Consider the following 24,443-nt stretch of genomic DNA (forward strand, 5'->3'; position numbering starts at 1 on the left):
CCTAAATACGGATCCGAGATCAGAATTGGCTTCCAGAGCTCCCGGATTTTTTAATTTTTTTTTTATGGTGCTATCTATAGAAATATGACAACGTCCTTCGTATCAGTCTCTCAATCCCGAACGCCCAACTTATCCGGCCCAAAAATCACTTGCGGCGACTAAAAAATTCAAAGGAATCGAATGGTATAAAAGGAAAATCGATATCTTCAACCGTTTTGAAACGGTGAACCCGTAAACTCGAAAAATATTTTTTGAAGTATGTATTGAAACGCGATTTCGATGAACTCAAATTAACATTCAACAACTGGTGGCAGAAATGGATTTTGTAGTGTAAAATTAGTTTAGAAACTCGATCTCGGGTAGATCAGACGAGTTTAATTTTTTTACCTATTTCTTAAACCATACATGGGGCAAATTGTGGCTAAATTATTCCACTCAAAAATCATTTCCCATCACTAGAAATCACCAAAGAATCCAATGATATAAACGGGAAATCAATATCTTCAACCGTTTTGACACGATGAACTCGTAAACTCGAAAAATATTTTTCGAGATAAGTACTAAAACTCGATTTCGATGAAATCCAATTCACATTCAACAACTATTGGCAAAAATGAATTTTGTAGTACAAACTCTATTTCAGGTAAATTGGAAGAGTTTTATTTTTTACCTATTTTCTGCCAAGCGGAATTTTTAGAATTCGTCCACTTCAAACTATCTCTAATAATGACACATAATCTTTAGCCCGGATAAATCAACCGTCGAGGTTTGAGAGATTGATACAACAGACGATGTCATTTTTCTAGAGGTAGCTTTATTTAAAAAATCAAAAAAATTCAGGATGCTTCATACGCCAATTCTGAACTTGGATTCCTATTCAGAAGGTTCGAATTAGTAAAAAGATTAATTTTCAGAAAGCAGTTAGAAACAGTCAAAACCTGAAATTTTCACGTGAAAAAATCAGACTTTTCAATCTGCCTGAAATTGTGTTTCCGGACCAATTTTGCGGTGCAGAATTCATTTCTGGTATCAGTTGTTGACTATTAATTCTATTTCAATCGAAATTCCTTTCAAAACTCATCTCAAAAAATATTTTTGCAGTTTACGAATTTATCATTTCGAAACGGTTTACGATATCGTCTTTCTGTTTATACCATTCGATTCCTTGGAGCTTTCTGATAATGACAGATATTTTTTTGACCCAGATAAGTCAACCCTTGAGATTTGAGATACCGATAAGGCAATGATGTAATTTTTCAGTAGGTAGCATCATTTAAAAAATCAAAAAAAAATCAGGAAACTCCATTGAGTCACTCTTATAAAAATTATGAAGTATAGTCATAATATTTTGCATTATTTAGACATACAAAACTTTGAGATGACCTCATCAATTTTTGGGAGGCCCTAAACGAATAAATTTTGATTAAATTACAGAATATTGTCATACAATTTTGAATTTTTTCCCAAAATCCGCAAGTCTAGTGTAAAAAATTTGTTTCGTTTTCATTTTCTGGAAAATTTTCATAATTTTTCCACAATTTATACTATGAAATATAACAATTTTTTAGAATTTCAATATTCACAACGAGTAACATCAGCAATTTTCACGACAACATATTTAAAGCGTTTAATATGATAAATTTTTGTCGGGAAACATCGATTTTACAATTAAGCTCCGCCCCTCGGTCTGACAACGAATGAAAAATTCATCACAATTGAGATTCGGGTGGGTGGGTGGGGCTTATTTTTTGGGTTGTTTTTCTTAACATTTATAGTTTCCTTTTAACAACATTTAAAAACATGTTTCACATAATAGTTTCTTGAAGAGAAATAAGCATTTTGCAATAAACTTCGCCCTTTGACTCACAATAAGTAAAAAGGTTAGCACGATTGAAATGAGGGTGGGTGGGCGGGGTTTGTATTTTGCCTTTGTTTTTCGTAATATATGCACGTCCTTTTGTTTTCACGACAAGAAACTGAAAATATGTTTAAAAGGGTAAATTTGTAGAGAAGTGTATGGGATAAAATTTACCATTTTAAACATGTTTTCAGTTTCTTGTTATGGAGGAAAAACAATATATATAATAAGAAGAAAAAAATATCAAAACATAAGACCCACCCACCCACCTGCCTGAAAATCGCTTTCTCTAATAATTAGAACCTCTTAAATACGAATTCGAGATCAGAATTGGCTTCCGGAGCTTCTCGATTTTTTTTTTAATTTTGTATATGCTATCTATAGATATGACGACCAATTAAAAACTCCAATGAATTTAATGATATAGTCGGAAAATCGATATCTTCAACCACTTTGAAATGGTGAACCCGTAAACTTGAAAAATATTTTTTGAGATACGTATCTGAAATGTGATTTCGATGACATCAAATTAATATTTAACACTATGGCAAAATATGGCAATGCTAAATTAGTATAAAAACTCAAGTTGAGATAAAATTCAAATAAATACAAAAATTTGATATTATGTTTCAACAAATGGTGACCAGCCAACTAAAAAGCACCAATTAAATTATTTTTATGTTCAACGAATCGATTTACATGGCAACCCAGCTGCAAGCACCATTGAAAAGAATTTGTTAAACCGTATTTAAACAAAAATTTTGCAGTGCGACTTGAACTGAATCGGGTGTTACATTTAGAAAATACCGAATTTAAAACCGCATTTAAAAAAAATCGGAAGGAAAGTTCTAACAAATAGATCGTAATAGGGTTACCTTAAAATATGAACTTTTGTCAAATAATGGTTACCACACTTTTATTTATGAATAAACATCTGCTCAAGAGCGAGATGAAGAAAGTCAAGGGAAGCGGCACTGAAATTAGGGGCAGACCAGGTAGAAAAGGAAACAACAGAAAGGTAATAAACATTTGACAGAAGTTCATACTTTTAAAACTTAAGTGCCACTGCTATTTGCAGGTAGTTGCTGACTTTCCCCCCATTCACATCGCATAAGTTTTCTAATGGTTTAACTTAATCACTAGGGAGTGATTTTAAAACATAAGTATAGATCAACATGTCACTTAGTTAAACTATTATTGTAATAATGTGACAAACTACCTTGCGTAACCGTTAATTTACGGTCAGTTTCCAATACGTAACATAGAATTAACCAATACAAAAGAATGAAAAGCGCCGAATAAAGAAAAGCAATTTTCCACATAATTTTCCTATCTGCACACATGTCATGAAACAAATAAAGTGATCCAAGCGTTATCTAAGTTTTGATGTAAGAACAAAGCAACAACAACGCACCACAACTGAATATAAACAGACCAGAACGAACCACTTGTGTGGCAAGGATAAGGAAGTAAAGTAAATCAACAATTTACATACAACCAACAAATTTGACAGCATAAATTTTAAGTAACCATTATCAGACTAAAACAAGTTCAACGTGAGAATTCCCAGACAATACCTGCACGAAATAGTAGAAAACGACCGGACCAAATTAAAAAAACTCTAACAAGGACGAGTCGACAAGAAAAGAGCTAATTATGTAATAGTACGCGACGGGTATTTTAAATCTTCGCTAACAAGTCAATTACCATAGCCCATCTAATAAATCATCGAGAAAAGCGAAAGAGTTACAAACCGACAGTACCCAGCTGGTTTTAAAGACTGGAGAATTTCGTCAGACAGAAGAATTGAATCCCCACAAATGTAAATAAAGAGAAACTCGTAGGGTCTGTTCCACCCACCAAGTCCAAAGGTTCATCCATGCATAATGTAAAATTACCATCCGGGTAATTGCATGCTGTGAGAATAACCAAGGTGCGTTTCGTTATTTGCGATGAGCCAACAATTTTCCTCACAATAAATAAAAAATACGGTTACTAAATTTAGACTTGCATTTAAGTAGCGCATGCTCCTTGAAAATAGTTCCATTACAACACAGCCAATTGCGTCAAAGACACGAGTTGCTAATTGAAATGGTTCAAAATGCATAATTAGGCGAATACCAGGACTGGATTCTGTGCATTCGGGATCGATAACGCAATTGTCAGCGGCTGGGGAAAGCTCATTGGTCTGATTGAAAGTTAATTTTAAAAGTAACGGTGAATTGTGTCACTCTGCTGCGAGCTATGGATACACAGTAACAATCTAGGTCCATTTTTAGGTCAAAGAAACACTATTGTGTGCGTATTATTCGCTAAAGGGTCAATTTTATAACAATCTGTAACATCACTACGAACGAGATTTCGAAGCCTACTCTATTATTCCACTTCCGTCATGACGTAACCGCAATATCAAACAATCACAATTTATGTTAAGTGTATTGACGAACTTTCCATTCGGACTTTTACTTCTAATACGGCTGCAGTTTTTGCTGAATTTGGTAATGTCTAATTAAACTTGGGGCTTTTATTCGCTCTATGAGAAATTGATAATGACACTTTAGAGAGTGACCCAAAAAGGCTAATTAGGTAGAGCGTTTAAGTTATTGCCTTGAAATGGAAGCTTTACATGTAAAATCTGCCATGTTGAGTAATTTCGAAGAGCTCTCTTGTGCCGGTCTTAATTTCATGGTGGATTTCAACAAATGGCTGCACACTGTTCAACTAATTGAAAAATTTCCACTTTGTAACGTCATCTACGAACAGATAACCCCTTAGCGGGGATTGTGTTTGTCATGTTTAGATTAACTTAATGAGCGATGATATCAAAGATTTAACAAATTGTTGACATCATGTCGTTTTTTTAACTTCTCGGTGAAATCTGGATTACGCTTTAGATACATGAAAGATTTATGTTTTCTCTTTTATAGACAATTTCCAAGTTGTCTGTTGACAATATATCAATTAAAATTGTTAAATATGAGCAGCTAGGGTGAAACACTGACTGACTGCGACCTTCATACTAAAATCGTTTTATGCAAGCCAATGTAAATTTTCTTTCTTCATTTTGGCCATAATGTGTTTCACTTGACTGCTGGCAAGTAATAAGTCTTCTGAAGGTTTCAAGGTGATGCTATTGTAACAAAATTCAGGCCATTCACCAAACGGTGAATTAAACAGAGAAGAAAAAACTAGTTTGATTCATTAATCCAACGCAACCCTTGTCCGATTTTCGTTTAGAGGATGGTTCTGAAGTTGCTCTCTTTTTTTAACCTTAAACTATAAATCGGTCGCTTAAATTAAGGTGACATTTAAAACAACTCAAATGGCTTTCACTAAAAAAGAAAACTATTTTTAACTTTTAAAACATTCAGCTATTTACATACAAACTTGTTCTAATGGGTCGCTACGTTTTAACCAAATATTGGAAGATTTGCAAAATTGGTTATTAGACAGATTTCCCTCGCCCTTGAAGTCCGATCAAATAAATCCAGGCTTTTATATATATGGAAAAATAGAGATAACACAGTTACAGTGGAAGAAGGAAAAGTGGCCCGTGAGAGAATCTAACCCGTGACCTTCGCCTTATTAGCACTAGCGGTTGCTGAACGTTCTTATATAGATATCAAATGTAATAAAATAAAAAAAAAATCAAGGCGGATTCATAAACTACGAGTACAAGAGTATGTTATTTTATAACATTTAAATAACATTTATCATACAAAATTTCGTTATCGTTAAATTGAACTAAAACTGGAGACCTAGGTTTTATACTCTCGAACACATGAAAATTTGCCATTCACCATATTATTACGAGCTAGGTTTTAGTTTAAAATAAATATATAATTTTTTTTTTCTGAAAAGAAGCTAGTTAACTAAAAGAGAAAAAGTAGGTCCCCTTTTTCCTTCTATATGTTGACTGCCGGTTACTCTAAACGGTTTTATTAGACGAGGTACCTCCGAAATTGCTTGACTGATTGATTTGAGATTTTAGTTTTATTTTAAGCATATTGTGTAGAATGTAAAACGCTAAACAACTTTTGTGTGATCACCCGCACCAAAAATTTGATGACATCATCTCAAAAATTTGCTAGTAAATCCTACTTATGAAAACGTCTAATATAATATGCGTTCAGCGATTTATTAATTCAATCATAGTTTTGATCTTCGGGATGTAGGCTTTTGGGAAAAATTTAAAACTGTACAACAAAATTTTACAGTTGAACCTAGACACTACAAACCCAACAGTTTTAGTGGATTTTTTTAATAGAGTCTGTTGAAGAAATTTGCAAAAAAATTATTTACAATATAGTAGAGATTTCTTGACAGTTAACATGTAAGTTGGCAGCATTTACAATATAGTAGAGATTTCTTGACAGTTAACATGTAAGTTGGCAGCAACCTAACACTATAAAATGCGCTGAAATTTCTACGCTGTCGCTGTCTCTGTTACAAATGTTAAACTACTGAAGTTCTATTACTGAGGTTGCCTTTTTTTCTTAATATGTGTAGTCATCTTTTCACAACAAGACACTTTTTAAAATATGTTTAAAATGATAAATTTGAGTAGGGAAATATCGATTTTGCAATTACGCTCCGCCCCTCGGTCTGACAACCAATGAAAAATTCATCACGATTGAGATCGAGACGGATGAGTGGGTCTTGTCTTTTGGTTTTAATTTTTAATTAATACATGTAGGGCCAGTTTACAGAAAAGCGAACTAAATATTTAATCCTCGATTAATTTAGCACAGGATTAAAATGAGGAGTATGAGCCCGTGATTGGTTAAAACATGTACGTTGCCTATGAACACACCTCAATTAAAAGTTAATCGCGAATTAACTTTAATTTCGCTTTCTATAAACCGGGTCTTAGTTGTCTTTGTATAACACGATTACTTAAGAACAATTTCACATGGTAATTTCTGGTAGAAAAGTAAGTATTTTACAATTAACCTCCTCCCCTCGGTTTCCGATTAATAAAAAAAATCATCAGAATTGAGATAGGGTGGGTGGGCGGGGCTCATATTTTTCCTTTTTTTTATATACATAGCCATTTTTTCACAACAAGAAACTTAGAACATGGTTAAAATGGTACATTTTTGCAAGGAAATATGGATTTTGCAATTATGGGTCGGAGCCTAATTGCAAAATCGATATTTCTTCATACAAATTTTCCATTTTAAACATGTTTTAAATTGCATGTTGTAAAAATAAGTCTACACATATTGAAACAAAAAGGCAAAATGTAAGCCCGCCCACCCGCCCTATCTTAATTCCGATGATTTTTTTTTATACACCGTGAACCAAGGTGATAAGCTTAACAGTAAAATACTTATTTCTTTACAAGAAATTAAAAGCATGTTTTTAAGTTTCGTGTTGTTCAAAGAATGCTATGTATATTAAGAAAAAAAGGCAAAATATAAACCCCGCCCACCAACCTCATGTCAATTGTGATGATTTTTTTTTATTCTTAGAAACTTGAAACACGTTTAAAATGGTAAATTTTGTAAGAAAATATGGATTTTGCAATTAGGCTTCGCCACCCCTAGGTCTTGCCAACGAATGAAAACTTCATTACTATTTAGATCAGGGCGGGTATGGGTGGGGCTTAATCTGTGGCTTTCATTTTTTCTTAATATATGTACATAGTATTCTTTGAATAATACGATAGTCAAAAACATGATTTACATGGTAATTTCTTGTAGAAGATAATAAGGGTTTCGCAATTAAATTCCGCTCCTTTGGCTTTCGACGATTAAAAAAAAATCATTACAATTGAGATCGGGTGGGTGGGCAGGGCTTATATTTTGCCTTTTTTCTTAATATACGTAGTCGTCTTTTCAGAACATAAAACTTAAAATATTCATACAACAAACATAAAATTCTTGTAGCCAAATATGGATCTTGCAATTAAGCCCCGCCCCTCGAACTAACAACAAATGAAAAATTCATCACAATTGAGAATTGAGATCGGGGCGGGTATGGGTGGGGCCTAATCTTTGGCTTTATTTTTTCTTAATATACACAGTATTCTTTGAACACCACGATACTCAAAAACATGTTTTAATTTCTCGTAGAGACATAAGGATTTTGCAGTTAAGCTCCGCCTTCTTGGTTCACGACGAATAAAAAAAATCATACAATTGAGATAGGGCGGGTGGGCGGGGCTACGTTGTGCCTTTTTTTTTCCTTAATATGTGTAGACTTATTTCGACAACAAGAAAAAAGTAATTCCCCACTTTTTTTCTACAAGTGCTTTAAATGCGACAAAAGTTGACCATCAAAGTTCTTATAAATGGCAACTTGGCAACGGTTCTAGGAGATATTTCAAATAATTTTCAGGAGAATACAAAGGTATAATGATACTAGACATCAGAATTCATTTTCGTATCGTAAAGTTATAGCTCCTAAACGTAAAACTTATTTTTCATAGCGTTTGAGATTAGATTCATTTTTAAATTTCAAATTTCGCGCGGATGGTAGACTTTTCTTCGCGTAGATTTTTAGTGACTTTTCTGTCACTCAATTTCTCACCGTATTGTAAGATATCTCATTTAATTTTAAAATGTCATGTGTGTTTTGAAGTTGGTTTATCTCCCTGACGAAACGTCGTGCATTTTCCGCCCATTTTTTAATTTTTGCTCACAAACATATTATTGCTATTTGCTCTACAATGTTTCATTCTTATTTTTCTCTAATTTCGGTTCATTTATCTAATTTAAACTTCTTAAGCTTAATTAAGGTTGAAGCGTCTCAATCTAAACTATTAAACAATTGTAGATATGTACCCTACTTTAGTTTGAGAATGTTAATTGTATTTATTTCCCACTCTATCTTTGAAGATTTTCTCTTTCCTCTTCAAAAATGAAAAAACGCGACATTTTTAACAAATAGAACAAAATCACAAACAAAATTTTAACCTATAAATTTCTGGAAAACCGACTACACAAACGCACAAAAATCCTTCATTTTACTTTATTCTAATCACTCATATTAACTGTGACTTTAACCTGATTTCATTCATTAACATTGTTAAACATTTTCAACGCTAAATAAGATTACAAGCGACAAAACTATGGCGGCGCAGTTTGGCTCTCGTTTTCTGGTAAAACTTTTAATCGGCGCAGTGTGGATGTACCGAAAATTCATTTATAAAATATACATATTAGATCCCTATTTTTTGTCTGAAATCGTCATTGTATGGAATTTGCCCCCGAAAGACTGATTACAAGTGATTTATATTTAATGTTGTGTTACAACTGGGCCGATTTTAATCAAATCTAGTGCACGACTAGCTTAAGCAAATCTCTTTTGTCATATTGACGAGTAGGTATTGTACCTCTAAAACTGTGTCAAGTGTTCTACTTTCGCGTTGAATTTTTATCTGCATCTGCATCTCAATCTACAGACACATTAATCCTTAATAAAAAAAAATCTCATGTTAAATTGACGTGGGACGTGTAGCTTTCGGTATAATGAACACCAGATTTTTAGATACCGGGTTTCTTTCGGAAATCTTCGTAATGTGTGAATATTCTGAAAATACTGCAAGGGTTTTTTGAGTCATTTATGTCCGAGTAAATATTTCTAAACAAGATTACAGATTTACCGTTTAACGATTTTAACATATAATTTGTATTGACGTCAAATACAATTGTATTATAGCAGAAAAACGTTTGCTAAATTGGATACATTACCGTATACCTGCACAAGTATTTATTACTTCTATTTCCTGCAAAGTTTCCTTTCTTATGTAGACGAGAGAAATTGTACAGCTGAGCAGTTATTACACCATAATTTTACAATAATGATATGCTTCTGTCTACGTTTGAACATTGTATGATGGAGGTATTTTCTCAACTTTCTTTTGAAATCTTGATTACAAAACTAAGGAAGAGTGAAGTCGGTGTTTTTCTAAACAACATAGATAAATATTTATCTCAATATTTTGTGGATGCTCTCATTATTGCCATTAAAATCAACACCTTAACCATATCGCTACACATCCTGTCAAAAAGACCTGTTATCAGCCTTATCGCAACCACCTAATGTTTTGTTTCATTAACTTATCGACGAAAGTCCACACAAAAATGTTATGATTAAGTGTAAATCAGATTATTTTTCCCCGTTTTAACCTCATGTGGAAGAAACCGACAACGGTTGAGCATACGTATACACACCTATACCACCGGTTTGGTGCTCGCCTGAAACCTCATAAATAATTTATCGTCGTGTTACTTTTGTCACAAAAAACCACCTTCGCATTCTTTCCAAACAGATTTTTCTAATTACAAAACTTCACTTAACTGCCTTATTGATTCAACGGAAAATTACCCTCAGTTTCCGCGAAGTTATGATTAATAGCTCCTCAGAAACAGCAAATTTTATGAATCACGATCTAATTTTAAGGGTGATTCCGGGACATTTCCGGTTTTTTTCAATAAGGTACGTATCGCTTATCAGTTTTTATCGATCGGCTCGAAGCCGACCCCGTCAAACCTGAATTTTCAACACGCCACTGGTTTTTCGACACACAGTATGGTCGCAAAATCGGCCCGTGTTTCTAATGAACATAATCACGGAACGAAAGTGTATTAATGAAACAAAGCGAGTCAAATAATCATTACACTATGTTAAATTAGCCACTCGCATGAAATTACATAAAAATAAATAACTTTCACTGAACTTTGCGATAAATTTTCTTAAGTTGCGCAATTCGTAACACCTGTCATACGTTACCACGAGTGTTACAAAAAAATTGTAACAGCGCAACGGCGTAACAGTACTGAACATATGTCTTAATTAGGACACAGCTCGTATGCAAATCAGTGTCGCCGAGAGTAACGGAACTCTTGACAGGCGTCGAAATGAATGCCAAAGGGGCATTAAACTTGTATATTTATTTATAAATCGCATCAGACAAAATGGCACCCAATCGCATGCAACTTACAACAAAAATCACTAATATTTATTAATTACCTTTGTGTTGCACCCCAATCTCTTCACACTTTACTCATGTGCTATATAACCACACTGTAGTAAAAATTTTTTAGTCTTTTAGTACACATTTTGGGATTTTTTTTTGAAAGTTTCTGAGACAATGCACTAGCAGAGCCTACTTTCTCGCCGTATGTTGACAGCTCACAGGTTCTCCTGTAACTAGTCAGCTGTTTGTCAAGTTAGCCTTGGCAGGAGGCGGAGTGGGGGCAAAAACGTGTGCGCAACAGCGCCAATTTCAAACCTCATCAAATTTTAATCGCAATTAATGATTCGTTCAAAACGCGTAACATTCCACTACTCCGATTCAAAACTACCCGAAATTTCAAACACAAAATGGGGAACGAGATGACTTTATTGATGCGAGATTTTACATTGCAGTTTTTTTATTACAAATATCGGTATGAGAATGAGTAATGACATGACTTCGGATTCCTCTGTGTGTCACTTTTTCCCTGACTTCTTAATCCCGCCGCCAACCAAAGGTCCCTTCTGGGAAGCCTTGGCTTTGGCTTCCTGAAGAGCCTTCTGCTGCTCCTTCAGTTTCTGCTTATGGGCAACATCTGACTCATCCATCTCTTTCGATTCTTTCTTGGGTTGCTTGAGGGGCTTCTTCTTACCGCCTTCGCGACTTGACATACTGTAACGAAAGCAAAAATGAAATTTTCCTCCTAGTGCGACATAACCTCGAACTGATTTTTTTGACAAATCGAATCAACAGTGAGTTTCGCGGTTAAAGTAAATGTTGTTAGTAAGAATTACCTGATAATTTAGAAGTAGATGAAGAAAACGAACGTTGTTAAATGTTTTGATGAAAAACGTGACAGTTGCTTTTAATGGTTGTTTTTTTTTCCGCCCGGCAACCTCTACAACAAAATTTCCCTAGCAACTGTGAATGCTCAAATTTGTTTTTGGAAAATCGGCGCAACGAGACAATATTTCGCACAATGGGTGCTTAATTGTTGTAAAATGAGCACTTTGGAAGAGATTTGAGCCTATCAATGAAAAAATAAAGACGTATTTTTCAACGTCCTGGTGTCCTTTTGAAAATCAATACTGCAACCTTGAATTACGTTAACGGCGGTAAATTCAAAATGGGTGCTTTATTGATTCAACAGGTTTTCAAGTAAATGACAGACAGAGGTCAAGTAACATTTATTAGATGTTAAATAACACATACTTTAACTTAATTACAATTCAATAAAAAATTAAACTAACGAAAAGAATAATACAATTTGCAGACAATCTTACGTTTGTACTTACTGAACTCACAAGATAAAATAATTTTTAAATTTTATCTCAGATCTCGAATGTTCATGTTACAACAATGTATTTAATGAAAACTCTAAAAACATCGTAACGTTGCCAAAATAACATCATTGATGTATCTGGTAGATATTAATATTACTCAACTCATCTAAAATACATCTCTGCCATCCAGCACTCCATTACCGTTACTAATTTCGACGGGCTTTCTACAAACAAAGTAGACACTATCATACTCATACTGAAGCATGGATTTGGGATTCTGGCAATATTTAGTCTTAAGGCCAGTTCTACACTTCTCCATTTCAAATCCTATATTTTTAATCACCTCACAGACAACTTCGAAGCTTGGTTCAACGCTCTTTTCATTCTTCACGTCAGAATAGTGGTACAACAAAGGCCCCAGATTTATCCAGACTCCTCCTGGCTTGAGAATATGATAAATAGTTTCGATAAATTGGACCACATTGGGGGCACAATCTATAAAGAAACAAGTGGCAACACAATGCCACTCATCATGATCTGTATAAACCTCCAAAAAATCGCCCGCTGTCATTGAAAACTTGCTGTCAGGAGTAGGCATAGGTTTAACATCTGGAAACCTTTACAAACATTACAAATTCCAATAAACCAACCCAGTACTCACTTAACGCTTGTCATTTGGTGCTCGGCAGTTAAATTATTACAATACTGATGTATCCACGGATAAATTGTATACTCGTCCACATTCTTGCAGTGGTTCAACACATAATACGAAACAATAAGCATAAATAAGTTGAATTCGTTGCCCTGACAGGCAAAACCCCTCGTCGCAATTTCAAAAGCTAGTCGCCCCAGCCCGGCCCCCGGCACCAACACGTTAATGTTACTTCTATCAAACTTCTCTTCCGGAAACTGACAGATGATTTCGTCAATGATTGGCTGGTAGCACTGGCTTCGCTCGGCGGCCCCTAAGGCGCTCCAATCCCGCATCAACTGCTTGAACACTGACTGGACCTTATCCAGCCCCTCTGACAACGTCCCGACTTTAATTTCCGAATGCGACGACCCGTCGTTGCTGTATACGTTATCAAAAATCGTGTGGGCATGCTGTAGTACGATGGGGATAAATTTAGAATTTTTTTCAATGCATTCCTTGAAAGTTTCTAGATCTTCCTGGTATTTTGAGAGCCACTTTTTGTGATATGAAGGGAGCGTAGCGAGGCATTTTTGCTTGTGGTCGATCCGCAACAGCGACTGTTCTCTGAAACAAATTTGAATCAGACCTTGTCTGCAGTAGAATAACAATTATTATTAATAAATACGATGACGTTATTGATGCGTAGGCGCGTGTTATTCTCGGGTTAACTATTTACTTAGCGTTTTAGTGGCGTGCTTTTTATCTTGTTTGAACAAGGGAAACGGGCGAATTTCTTTGTCTTACCTATAGCTTTCAAAAGTTGAAAGAACGGAAAGAAAGTACGCTTTTTCTTCTTTCGCGCCGTTGATTTCCTGGTTCATTTTTTACTCGAGCACTTTTTTATTTATTCAATTTAATAATCACTACTAACTAATATCACATTACACGATTTTTTTAAATAATTTCTACTTGCGGTGCCCTATCCTAACCTAAACTGAACCCCAAGCGGCCATCTTTGCACCCAGCGTTGCTTCCGCATTGAAGATTTCTGTATTACCGAGTCTAAATTAAACAATTCACCGGGAAAATTTCCCTCGTACGACACTTATAGGTGGGAAAAGATTCCTGAAGCAAATATTAGCTTCGGTGTAACACCGCAGCCGCCAGTTTTTGTGTTTTAATTGTTTATAAAACGTAAATAAAGAAATTTTCCATCGTGTTGACGCTGACTGTCGCTAGGTGGTGCTGCTCCTGTCACAAATGTCAAATTAATAAAAACGGGATTACATCTGGTTGTTCGCGTTCGCGAACTCAATATAAAATAAAGTACCAGGCAAGGTCACTTCAGTTTGTTATGATAAAAGCTGAGTGAATGTGCAGTTGAAGAAATTGTGTACAAAATCGCACGAGTTTTCCAAAGCGACAATGAAAATAACCCCGAAGACCTTTCAGAGCATTGCAAAAATGCTCGATTTTTATTCCCAGTTCAACCCGTCCCCACTGTCCATCAAAAAATTCATAGATTTTGGTAAGTTGTAACGTAGTCTATTTTGATTGCCCTATTTATAAAACTATACTTAGAAGTATTTAAGGTTAGGTGGATGATCGTGGGTTTCACTTGTTTCGTAAGGGTAGGTCTCGGTGACGGGAAATCAATTGCTGTCAAATCTCACTTTTCGTGAAAGTCATTAAAGGTGTTAAAAGATATTTTCGCTTTTAATTTTCAAGTGTTAATTGAAAATTAGTTTGTGTAATTTTGACGACTTTAATTTTGAACCGGAACACATCAATCAGTGATCAATTATTACAGGTGTTTGTTAAATAAGGTACCAAAACAATTAACCGCAAGCCAACTTTGAAGTTTATTAAATCGTGTTTTTAATTTTAAGCGCATTTCCATCAAGGTGGCGGATTTAGTTTGCCCGCCTTTTCAGATAGGGGTTAGAACGATAACTTTCCCGCGAATTGGGACCACCATCACAAAGTGCAAACAAACATTTATAGTCACTGTGTATATTTTGAAATTACTTACGCAGCGAAAAACATGCAAAGTAATGCAATAATCCGTTTCAAAATTTTCTGAAGATAAGTCAAAAGAAAACAATATTGTCTTACAGGCCAAAACATGAATACGTTGAGTTCAAGGTTCGAATCATAAACTTGACTTTTTAGTGAACTGTTACGAAATTATTAATATAATCTGTGGAATATTGTAATACATATTTAGAGTTGAAGAAATATACTTCAATATAGGTTTTTGCTTGATGAATTAATGGAACACGAAAAACACGAAAAAAATTTAAAACTAAATCTAGGACTTATAAGCATGGAAAAGAGGGAAGAGGTTTGTACATACAAGTTGTGTTCGCCCTAAAATTAGTTTTAAATTTATTATCGTGTCGCCGAAATTTATAATGAACTTTCTAAGTATGGACGATGTCCAAATTCCCATTAGTTGTGCAAAACAAGCACATTGTTGTTTATTAATCCCAAAATTAGAGCCCTTGTACTTGCATATATGCTATAATTTTATTAAAATTGTAGATCCGCTGGAATGTTCATAAATTCATATTATATTTTTAATTACCTATAGTCATTAAAGGGTAAAACGTGTAAATTCTGCAAACGCGAAATTTGTGTAAATTGTGACATATTGGTTAATCCAAATTTTGAGCACATGATATTAATCACCACAGTTGTTTATACACCTGCGGATAAAGACTTATCTTTTCCCGCCAATATATGTTTACCAAAATACAACGTTCGTGTAAAACGAAGCAAAGAATTATAGATAGATAAATTAAAAATTTTTCAAAAATAAAACCATCAAGAACATCGACGGGTCTTTGACGTAAAAAAACACTACACGACCACAAAATCTTTTCACAATCTTAAAAAAAGACTCTTTCGAAAACAAAACACCTGAAGTCCAAAAAAAAAACATTAAGAAACCTCAAGATTTCTTCAAACTCTTCCAAAAAGAATTAAATACCAAGAACTCACGAGACTTTCAAATTCTTGCAAAAATAGAACACCTCCAATCCCCAAGATTCTATCACATTCTAAAAAAAAAAGAAGCAAAGGAAGCCTCCAAGATCTTTTCATTTTTTTTTTTTCAAAAACAAAGAGGGTTTCTAAGATTTGTTTCATATGAAAAAAAAAAAAAAAAATAGGGGATCCCAAGATTCTTTCATACTCTTTCAAAAGTAAAACATCTGGAGGCCTCAAGATATTTTCACATAATTTCAAAAAGAATAAGTCAGTTTTACTTTAGAAAGCAAATGATACACTTTAAAAAAAAGAGGGCCGGTGGACCGGGTAGTAATTGCAAGCACTAGTTCGTAACCCCGTATTTTTTGAAACAATATATCATTTGCCAAAGTCGATTGTACTTTAGAAAGTATTAGCCCCGCCCACCCACCCTGTATTTTCTTAAAGAGTATATGATTTGCCAAAGTCAGTTCAACTTTAGATATGATTTGCCAAAATCAGTCTTATTTTAGCAAATAATAGCCCCGCCCACCCGCCCTCTATTTTTTAAAGAGTATATCATTTGCCAAAGTCAGTTGTACTTTAGAAAGTATTAGTAAAAGTATTTTTTATTAAAACCCAAGTATACAATAATTATTTGTTTAACTGCTTGACGAGACGACAAAAAATTGTCGTGCGACTGTACCAGGTGTCTGGAAAATGGCGGATTAACTCTTCACTACGTTATGTACGGGCGTTTCGGCAGTCCCAAAAAATAATAAAAAAATTCTTTATGATGTAGATTACGAAAAAACCGTAATTTTATAAAAGTGAAATTGGCAATACTGCACGCACCTAATGCGTGAATATGTACCTATACTGCACGCACCTAATGCGTGAATATGTACCTCCGGCTTACTTTCTGATTTTATTTTTTTTTAAGACAATAACCGTAAAAACCAGTAGTCATTAATCGTTGTGCATTATTATTAATAAAACAAGCTATTATTTTTTATTAATCAATAAACCAAAAAAAAAAAAACATTTAATAAGACTAACAACTAAACACTAGAGAAAATGTTCAAAATTCCTGCTTGTGCATATAAGTAAGCTCGCAATGTTTCCAAATTTTGATCATTTTTTGTAAAAGTAAGATAAGTTTAGCGTTTTTCTAGTTTTGTGAACAAACAGTAGCCCCGCCCACCCACCCCTTCCTCATTCCAGTGACTACTCTTAATATTGTTCAGTTCTATCGTAGGAAGTTTTAGCCCCGCCCACCCTAGCCTTTATTTTCATAAAGGATATGTCATTTATCAAAATCAGTCTTATCTTAGCAAGTACAAGCTCAGATTAAACTGATTTTGGCAAATGAGATACCCTCTAAGAACAGAGAGGGCGGGTGGGCGGGGCTATTACCTTCTAAGATAACACTGATTTTGGCAAATGAGATACGTTCTAAGAAAATAAAGGGTGGTGGGCGGGGCTAGTACCTGCTAAGATAAGACTGATTTTGGAAAATGAGATATGACTCAAATGACGTATCCTAAGAAATTTAATTAATTAGTATAAGAAAAGACAGTAGAGGCTCCAAAGCACTTTCAAATTCTTTCCAAACAGGAATTCCTAGAGTCTCAAGATTGCTTTAAATTTTTCAAAAAAAAAACGGGGTTCCAAAATTGATTCAAAAACAGGTTAGGTCACAATTTTCCAAAAATAGAACACCAAAATGTGAGAAGATTTTTTTTTACTATTTTTCCCAGACTCACCAGTTGATTAAGAGCATAGCGGAGAGTTAATCCGCCATTTTCCAGACACCCGGTATATCGAATAAAAATCCATACATCAAAAAATCTTCTGATAGGTTTATAGAATAATAATAATTAGCCTATCATTTGACATAGTTATATGATTTTTTTTGAAACATCATCTAATATATGTATAATAAATATGATTTTTAAAAATTTTCACTTTTCAGTTTTACGGTTTTAGAATTTTTTCATTTTTCACTTATTCGATTTTTCATGTTTTCCATTTTTAATTTTTTAATTTCTCGATGTTTAAATTTTCGATTCATTCATTTTTTGGATTTCTAAGGTTATCGATTTTAGTTTTTCAATAATTCAATCTTTCGTTTCTTCGGTGTTTTGATTTTTGATAAAAAAGATGAAAAAATTGCAAAATTGTAAATTTGAAAAATAAAAAATGAAATACTAATGAAATGAAAACTTAAAATAAAAAAACTGAAAAATATAAAAATATTGTAAATCAAGACCTTGAAGGATTGAAGAAATGAAAAAATGAAAATTGGAAAATTAAAAATTCAGAAAGTTAAAAATCGAAACAGTGCAAATTGGAAAAAACGCAATTTGTATTGTAAAATCGAAATTTTTAAAATCCAAGATCTCGGAAAATTGGATAATTGAGATATCCAAAAATTACAAAATTGAAACATTTAAAAATTGAAAAAACCGAATGATTGAAAAATCAAAGACTGAAAATTTGAAAAATTGAATAAACCAAAAATTGTAAAATCAGAATAAACATTGAAAAAATAAAGGAAATGAAAAACGAAAAATGGTGACATAAAATTGATAAACTTAAAATGAAAAATAAAAATATAGAATTTGAAAAATGGAGGAACCGAAAAATTGACAGTTCGAAAAATGAAAAATTCTACTCCTAATATGTATTGAAAAATTGCAAAGTTGAACAGTTACAAAACGAAAAATTGAAAAATCTGGAAGTCGAGAAATTAAAAAATTGGAAGAATTAAAGGTGGAAAAACGAAAAATTATGAAACCGAAACATTGAAAAATAAGATTGAAAATTTGAAAAATTCAATAATAGAAAAATTAAAAAATCGGAAAAACATTGAAAAAATAAAGGAAATGGGAAAACGAATATTAAAAAATCGGGAAAATGAAAAATAAAATCAAGAACTTGACAATACAAAAAATTATGAAATTGAACAATTATTACAAATCGAAAAATTGAAGAAACGAAAAAGTTGGAAAATATATGGAAGAATTAAAGTGAAAGACGAACAATTTTTCATAAAATAAAAATTTTTATACGAGAAATTAAGGAAATGCAAATACGGAGAAAATTATCAGATCTCAAAACTGTAAAATCGAAACGAAAAATTGTGATACCAAAAATTGGTGGAATTTAGATAAATCCAGATTTTTCGAAAAATTATTAGATTTGATTTTTCAAAAAAAAAAAAATTCGTGCAGCAAACAAATAAACAAAAATAAAGTTATAAAAGACTAACGTTGGAAAAAATAACCTTTTAATATATATTGTTTTTAACGTTGGCAGTGCCAATATTACAAGGAAATAAGTAATTAATTTTATATTTAACATGCAGTTCTACAAAATATTTTGCGAAAACATTCTCATCTCCCACTAGTTAGAACTGATTTGTTTTGATGAAAATAGTGTTTCTTCGTAGTATCTCGTCATTGACACAAATATAGTGCCCAACGAATTATTCCATTTTGCACATTTTGGTTTGAAACAAAAAATATAGAAATGTACTTAAGTGATTTAACACTTTTTCTGTTACAAAAAACTTGTGTTTTGATGAACAAATATCAACATTCAAAAATTAATGTTTTGACTGTTGTGCAAAAAATGTGCGAAGTTCGTACGTAAAACGTGTGTAGCACTTTCGGGTGATTTTGTAACTCCGCTGCGCCTCGACAAAAACTTCATTCTTGTGCCCTAAATACTATTTAATGACTACTTTAGCACATAAAACTCTGCTGCCGTATATCTTGAGAACGAACAGAGATATCGAAATTATGTGAACGCCATTGTTTTTAGCTCAGTTTAGTGTACTCCAGATATGACACAAAATGCGGTACCGACTACAAACAAAAAGTCTTCAAAATATAATCACATTTGTTGCATACAAATCGCAAGTATTATTTCGCGAAAACGAAAAAGCATGTATTCATGACGCAATTTTCACCATTAATGCAAAATTTTTATTTGTGCTGAATAATTTAGTTTTGATAAACAAATTTCCAGTTTTACTATTTTACATAATTCAATTCGTTAGGAAGGTTTCTAGTAGTAACAATCAACGACAATAATTTTTTAATTATTCATTTTACGAATATTAAGCACTGTGATTGTTAATTGGCAGTACACTTTGTAGTGAATTGTTATATGTAGATTGTGAATGATGCCAGTATTTCCGACCCACATTGCACTGTGCGATTAAAATAAATACGGATTACGCATGGTGTCGAAAATCGAAAGTCGTTGTAATGCTTGAATTTTTACCTTTGCTTTCATCAAGTTAAGTATGATATATTTTAGAATATAATGTGCAAGTACTTTAGAATGATAAAAATCGCACTTAATAACATTCCGACGTATCACGTTGTACTCAACAGTACTTTATTTTTTTATATAAAAATCTGGAGTTATTTAAGATACTACGAAAATTGTAAAACCATAAAATATGCTGTATATTCATTCTTGTTTACGACACGTTACAAAAATTGAATTTATATTCCAATAAATCGAAAATAACATGAAATGATTTGTACATAATTCCTTCATCCAAACAATAATAAATAGACAAAAATATGTATTCAATAAATTTTTCTCATAACTGCCCCCGTTTATACGACATACAATAATATACATGTAAACCACCATAATTATAAACGGAAATGACGACAATCCAATATTTACAACACAAATAACTTTTACTTCCAAAATGTGGTTAAAACATTGCGAAATCAGTTCAAAGTTTTTGAATTAGATTTAAGATCCGTTTGTAGATGTATACAACATTTTCCCCATCCTTATATCTAATTTTATCAGGTTAAAAATATCAAACGAGTTGGGTAGATTTTTGGCAAATAGCATTTTTTACGCCAGAAGTTCTAAACATTTCCAGAAAAATAGAAGAAACAGACCACCCAAAAATTGTTAATTAGGTGACGATATTTTTCTAATCGACCTAATCCCGATGTTGTAAACACCAATACGTTTATTGTTTTCACAGAACTATTTTTATCCTTTATCCTGCTTTGACGGCAGCACTTTCGATATCGTTAGAAATCACTTGGCTAATAAATGGTTTTATTTTTTCTGTAACGGACTGATATGATAATACTAGTGGCATAATGCCACTGCCAGTGCGCAAAATTACATCAGATTCCCTATTTACAGATAAAAGCGTTATTTACTATTCATTGCAGTCAGAATTGTTTGTCAATTTCAGTAAGTGGAACCTTGTTCGGAACTCTAACAAATCGTAGTATTTCTGGAACCCTTATCAACTATCTGTTTTTGAACTTTGCTATTATTTTTTCAGTTATCAGGCGCACGCACTTCAAATTATTGAGTCATTTGTATTTATAATGTATGGCTTTTTCATTGGTTCTTGTTTGATGTGTGGCGGCACGGGACCAATCGGATTATGTCGCTGTGGACGTCAATGTAACAGATGTTTGTAAATAGAATATCTTCGTCACGTAGCTACCGCGCTTTGCTCCAACGTAATATTCTCGACATTGCTTTGGACAAGAATTAAAGTGCGCTGATTTAACGAGGCTTTCCAGGTACTATTGTAACAATATTTTCTGGAAATAGCGCACCTTTCCAAGAAACAATTGTTTGTGTGTTGTTCAAATATTGAATCTGCGCGGAGAAAATCTAGAAAACAAATATTTTTCCACCTCCTTGTCTAGTTGCTCTAATCACCTTCAACACTTGAAGGTGATAATCGCGTTGCGAAAAATAAAAATTTTGTAAATAGATATTAATTGTTTGCTTCGTTGCAGATAATCGAACATTTTGAAAGATAAGGACATCTGTTTCAAAGGGCGAAGCGGTGTTTTAACACGGTTTTTGCATTTAGTACAGTTTGTTACTTTATTTTTGTTCAAGGAAAACAGTTTGACATTGAATATATGCAAGGTTCTTTTCGTTGAAACTACCTTTAATTACCTCGAAACTTTAAGGGTAGTTCAAGGCTGTCGTGTATTTTTTGTCTTTTGGTTTCCAAATATTTTAAAATAAATTTTAGTGGGTTCCTTCCTGCGCTTTAACAATTCACCACTATTTTTAACCTGGCGGATCCAAGTTTTCCGCATAAAATTTAATGTTGAATATCAGATTTTGCATCTTATCGTTTTAGAGAATGCATAATAGATTTCTACACGAATTTCATTCAGAAAATTACTGGATGTCAAAATATTTGCCAAACAGGTCTTGAGAATTTTTAATTTTTAGAACTAGCTATACAAAATATAAACTGGTTTTTTGTCTATAATTTTAGAAATGAATCAAAATGAAATCTTATTTAATCCAAGGAAAAATCGAGTACGTTATTTCCGTTTCAAAATGAAATTATTTACTGAATTTAATAAAGGTTGTTTTACATGATACATATCAGGTGTTCAGTTGAAAAGTCATCAAGTTGGCCTTGATTTTTCGTAAACATTGTGAAGTATGTCTACAATAAATCTAAAAGTGAATCGATAATAGTTGAATGACAATATGGGATGGCATAACCTAACCCCACTTTTTCGTATAATAAAAGTATTGTCTTCCCCAAGGAGGTTTAAATGTATAGAGAGAGTATGCCGTGTATCTTCCATATATCAAAGTGTGACCAACATCTCCCGGGTGAGAGGAGTGAGGCGCGAGAGGTTTACTGTACTGCAGTACAGTGGCTGACGAGTTTCAATTTCGTACAATTTCAAGAAAAATAAAAAATATTGGTTTTTAAACAAAATCTGTGGTTAATACACTTCCCACACGTTGGCGTATCTGGTCTTTGCAAACATCCATTAAAATCTAGAACAATGACAAATGTGTTAAAACTAATAGACAGCAGTAAAATCTAGTTCCGCCACTGACTCGCTCAATTGCTTATCCGTCAATTCACGAATTTGTACGAACACCATACGAACAGCAGAGAGGGTTTGTATATGTGCGACACAAAACAACGAGCCCAGTACTCTCTCTATACATTTAACCTCCTTGGTCTTCCCAGTTTAAAGTGGTTTTTATAATAGGTCCATTGTGTCGAAGTTGATGATAGGGACAATGGAGTAAATCCCTAGTCATAAATAAGAAAGTTTAACTCATATTGTCCGTTGTGGGGTAATAATGAGGTGATAATGTTTATTATTTTGTCATAAAAACTACTTTGAACTTGGAGTGCAATAACGCGTTTTTCTTCTATCAAAAAACCACCGCCAACTTATGAACATTTCAATTGAACACCCGTTATTTTTAAATATCACTAGTTATGCTTCAATTTTGGTTAGTTACCGTTAAATCCGATGTTGCCAACTACCTACATCGCAAAAATGAACATTTTATATAAACCATGTTATGAAAAATACAGCAAAACCTCACTGAGGTGAAGTTGTTTGCAGAAATATATGAAATTAACTGCAACGCATTTAGTCGTCCCTATAAAAGCTAATAACGTAATTTTATCAAAACACGGATCAAATAAATATTACTTCTGACTTAGTGTGTAATTATAACTGTATTATTTACATTTCTAGACTAAAAATTGTCTGCTAGAGACTAAATATCGATCAAAGTAAAAAACACTCTGTTGATTTTTTATTTGGTCTGGCGCGGAGTGTCAGTTCACACTTCTCCACTAACGACAGAAAATGAAAATTCGAGTACATCCGGATTGAGATTATCTGGCTAATAAAAAATTACAGAAACAGGAGACCTATTTTTTCTTACTCTTTACCACATTAATCAATAAACGGATACCTTTTTTTTTTTTCTTAAAATCATCAATTTTTATCAACAGGTACTTAAAACATGCTCAAAATGTAGGTATTTCTACAAAAAAATCCTCGTTTGAAATTACCCTACCACGAATAAAGAAACTCATTTATTAAGCGAATAGGTGTGAATGGGCGGGGTTTATTCCTTAATGTTTTTCTCGAAATAGTTCGTTTTCAACAATGCATTATTTAAAATATGCTTCAAAAGGCAATTTCTTGCATATAAATTTTGGTCTGGGTTAATGACGAAGAAAAAAGATAATTAAGACGTAGTCTCGGGTGGGTGGGTGGGGCATCTTTTTTCTACCACAGTAATCGATAAACAGGCACCTTTTTTTCTTCCTTAAAATCATCAATTTTCAATAAGCAATATGACGAATAAAAGGGATTATTGAGGTAGAGTTTAGGGCGGGTGGGTGGGGCCTATTTTTTTCTACCACAATAATCAAGAAAGGGACACACCTTTGTTTTCTTAAAATCATCAATTCTCAATTAACAGGCGCCTGAAAGGTGTTTAAAATATAGGTAAGCTCCGCCTCCCTTTTCATAACGAATAAAGAAACTCATTTATGCGAGTAAGGGTGAGTGGCGGGGCTTATTCCTTAACGTTTTTCTCGGAGTAGCTTGTTTTCAACAATGCATTACTTAAAGTATGCTTCAAAGGGCAATTTCTTAGACAGAAGTATTTCATTGCATCTAAATTTTGCTTTGAATTAATGACGAAGAAAATTGATCATTAAGGCGGAGTTTAGGGCGGGTGGGTGGAGCGTCTTATTTCCACCACAGTAATCAATAAACAGGAAACCTTTTTTTTGTGAAAATCTTCAATTTTTAATAAACAGGTGTGTGAAACGTGTTCGAAATATAGGTATTTCTACAAAAAAGCTTCATTTGAAATTAAGCTCCCCTTTTCCTTTTAAACGAGTAGGGGTGAGTGGGTGGGGCA

The 24,443-nt window shown here is 33.4% G+C and overlaps 4 protein-coding genes across 4 annotated transcripts in view; 1 reads left to right on the forward strand and 3 right to left on the reverse strand.

Moving 5' to 3' along the window:
* The window catches only part of LOC135124414 (atos homolog protein A), a 76,534-nt gene extending 65,529 nt beyond the window's left edge, over nt 1-11,005 (reverse strand). Inside the window, exon 1 of the mRNA XM_064049462.1 lies at nt 10,838-11,005. The gene's annotated coding sequence lies outside the window, so the exon portion shown is untranslated. The remainder of the gene's footprint in view (nt 1-10,837) is intronic.
* Nucleotides 11,006-11,192: 187 nt separating this feature from the next.
* LOC135124418 (translation machinery-associated protein 7 homolog) lies at nt 11,193-11,729 on the reverse strand. Its single transcript, XM_064049467.1, has 2 exons — nt 11,618-11,729; nt 11,193-11,495 (listed from the first exon to the last, which is right to left on the reverse strand). The coding sequence occupies exon 2, from the start codon at nt 11,492-11,494 to the stop codon at nt 11,300-11,302; it is 195 nt and encodes a 64-aa protein (XP_063905537.1). The 5' UTR covers nt 11,495; nt 11,618-11,729; the 3' UTR covers nt 11,193-11,299.
* A 265-nt stretch (nt 11,730-11,994) lies between these two features.
* Nucleotides 11,995-13,783, reverse strand: LOC135124416 (carnosine N-methyltransferase-like). Its single transcript, XM_064049464.1, has 3 exons — nt 13,545-13,783; nt 12,768-13,364; nt 11,995-12,723 (listed from the first exon to the last, which is right to left on the reverse strand). The coding sequence occupies exons 1-3, from the start codon at nt 13,619-13,621 to the stop codon at nt 12,273-12,275; spliced, it is 1,125 nt and encodes a 374-aa protein (XP_063905534.1). The 5' UTR covers nt 13,622-13,783; the 3' UTR covers nt 11,995-12,272.
* Nucleotides 13,784-14,029: 246 nt separating this feature from the next.
* LOC135124415 (pyruvate dehydrogenase (acetyl-transferring) kinase, mitochondrial) overlaps nt 14,030-24,443 on the forward strand; it is a 32,165-nt gene continuing 21,751 nt past the window's right edge. Inside the window, exon 1 of the mRNA XM_064049463.1 lies at nt 14,030-14,268. Within this exon, the coding sequence (XP_063905533.1) occupies nt 14,166-14,268 (103 nt within the window). The 5' untranslated portion in view covers nt 14,030-14,165. The remainder of the gene's footprint in view (nt 14,269-24,443) is intronic.

The sequence above is a fragment of the Zophobas morio genome, unplaced genomic scaffold (assembly GCF_036711695.1).
Source record: "Zophobas morio isolate AGI-343-1 ecotype UQ-CSIRO unplaced genomic scaffold, CSIRO_AGI_Zmor_V1 ptg000007l, whole genome shotgun sequence".
NCBI lineage: Eukaryota > Metazoa > Arthropoda > Insecta > Coleoptera > Tenebrionidae > Zophobas > Zophobas morio.

What these genes read in the sequence shown, in the direction of transcription:
- LOC135124418 (XM_064049467.1), bottom strand. Translation starts at nt 11,494, where the DNA reads ATGTCAAGTCGCGAAGGCGGTAAGAAGAAGCCCCTCAAGCAACCCAAG.
- LOC135124416 (XM_064049464.1), bottom strand. Translation starts at nt 13,621, where the DNA reads ATGAACCAGGAAATCAACGGCGCGAAAGAAGAAAAAGCGTACTTTCTT. An exon ending in TCAACTTTTGAAAGCTATAG is followed by an intron (nt 13,365 to 13,544) that starts GTAAGACAAAGA and finishes AATTTGTTTCAG; the next exon opens with AGAACAGTCGCTGTTGCGGA. An exon ending in CACCAAATGACAAGCGTTAA is followed by an intron (nt 12,724 to 12,767) that starts GTGAGTACTGGG and finishes ATGTTTGTAAAG; the next exon opens with GTTTCCAGATGTTAAACCTA.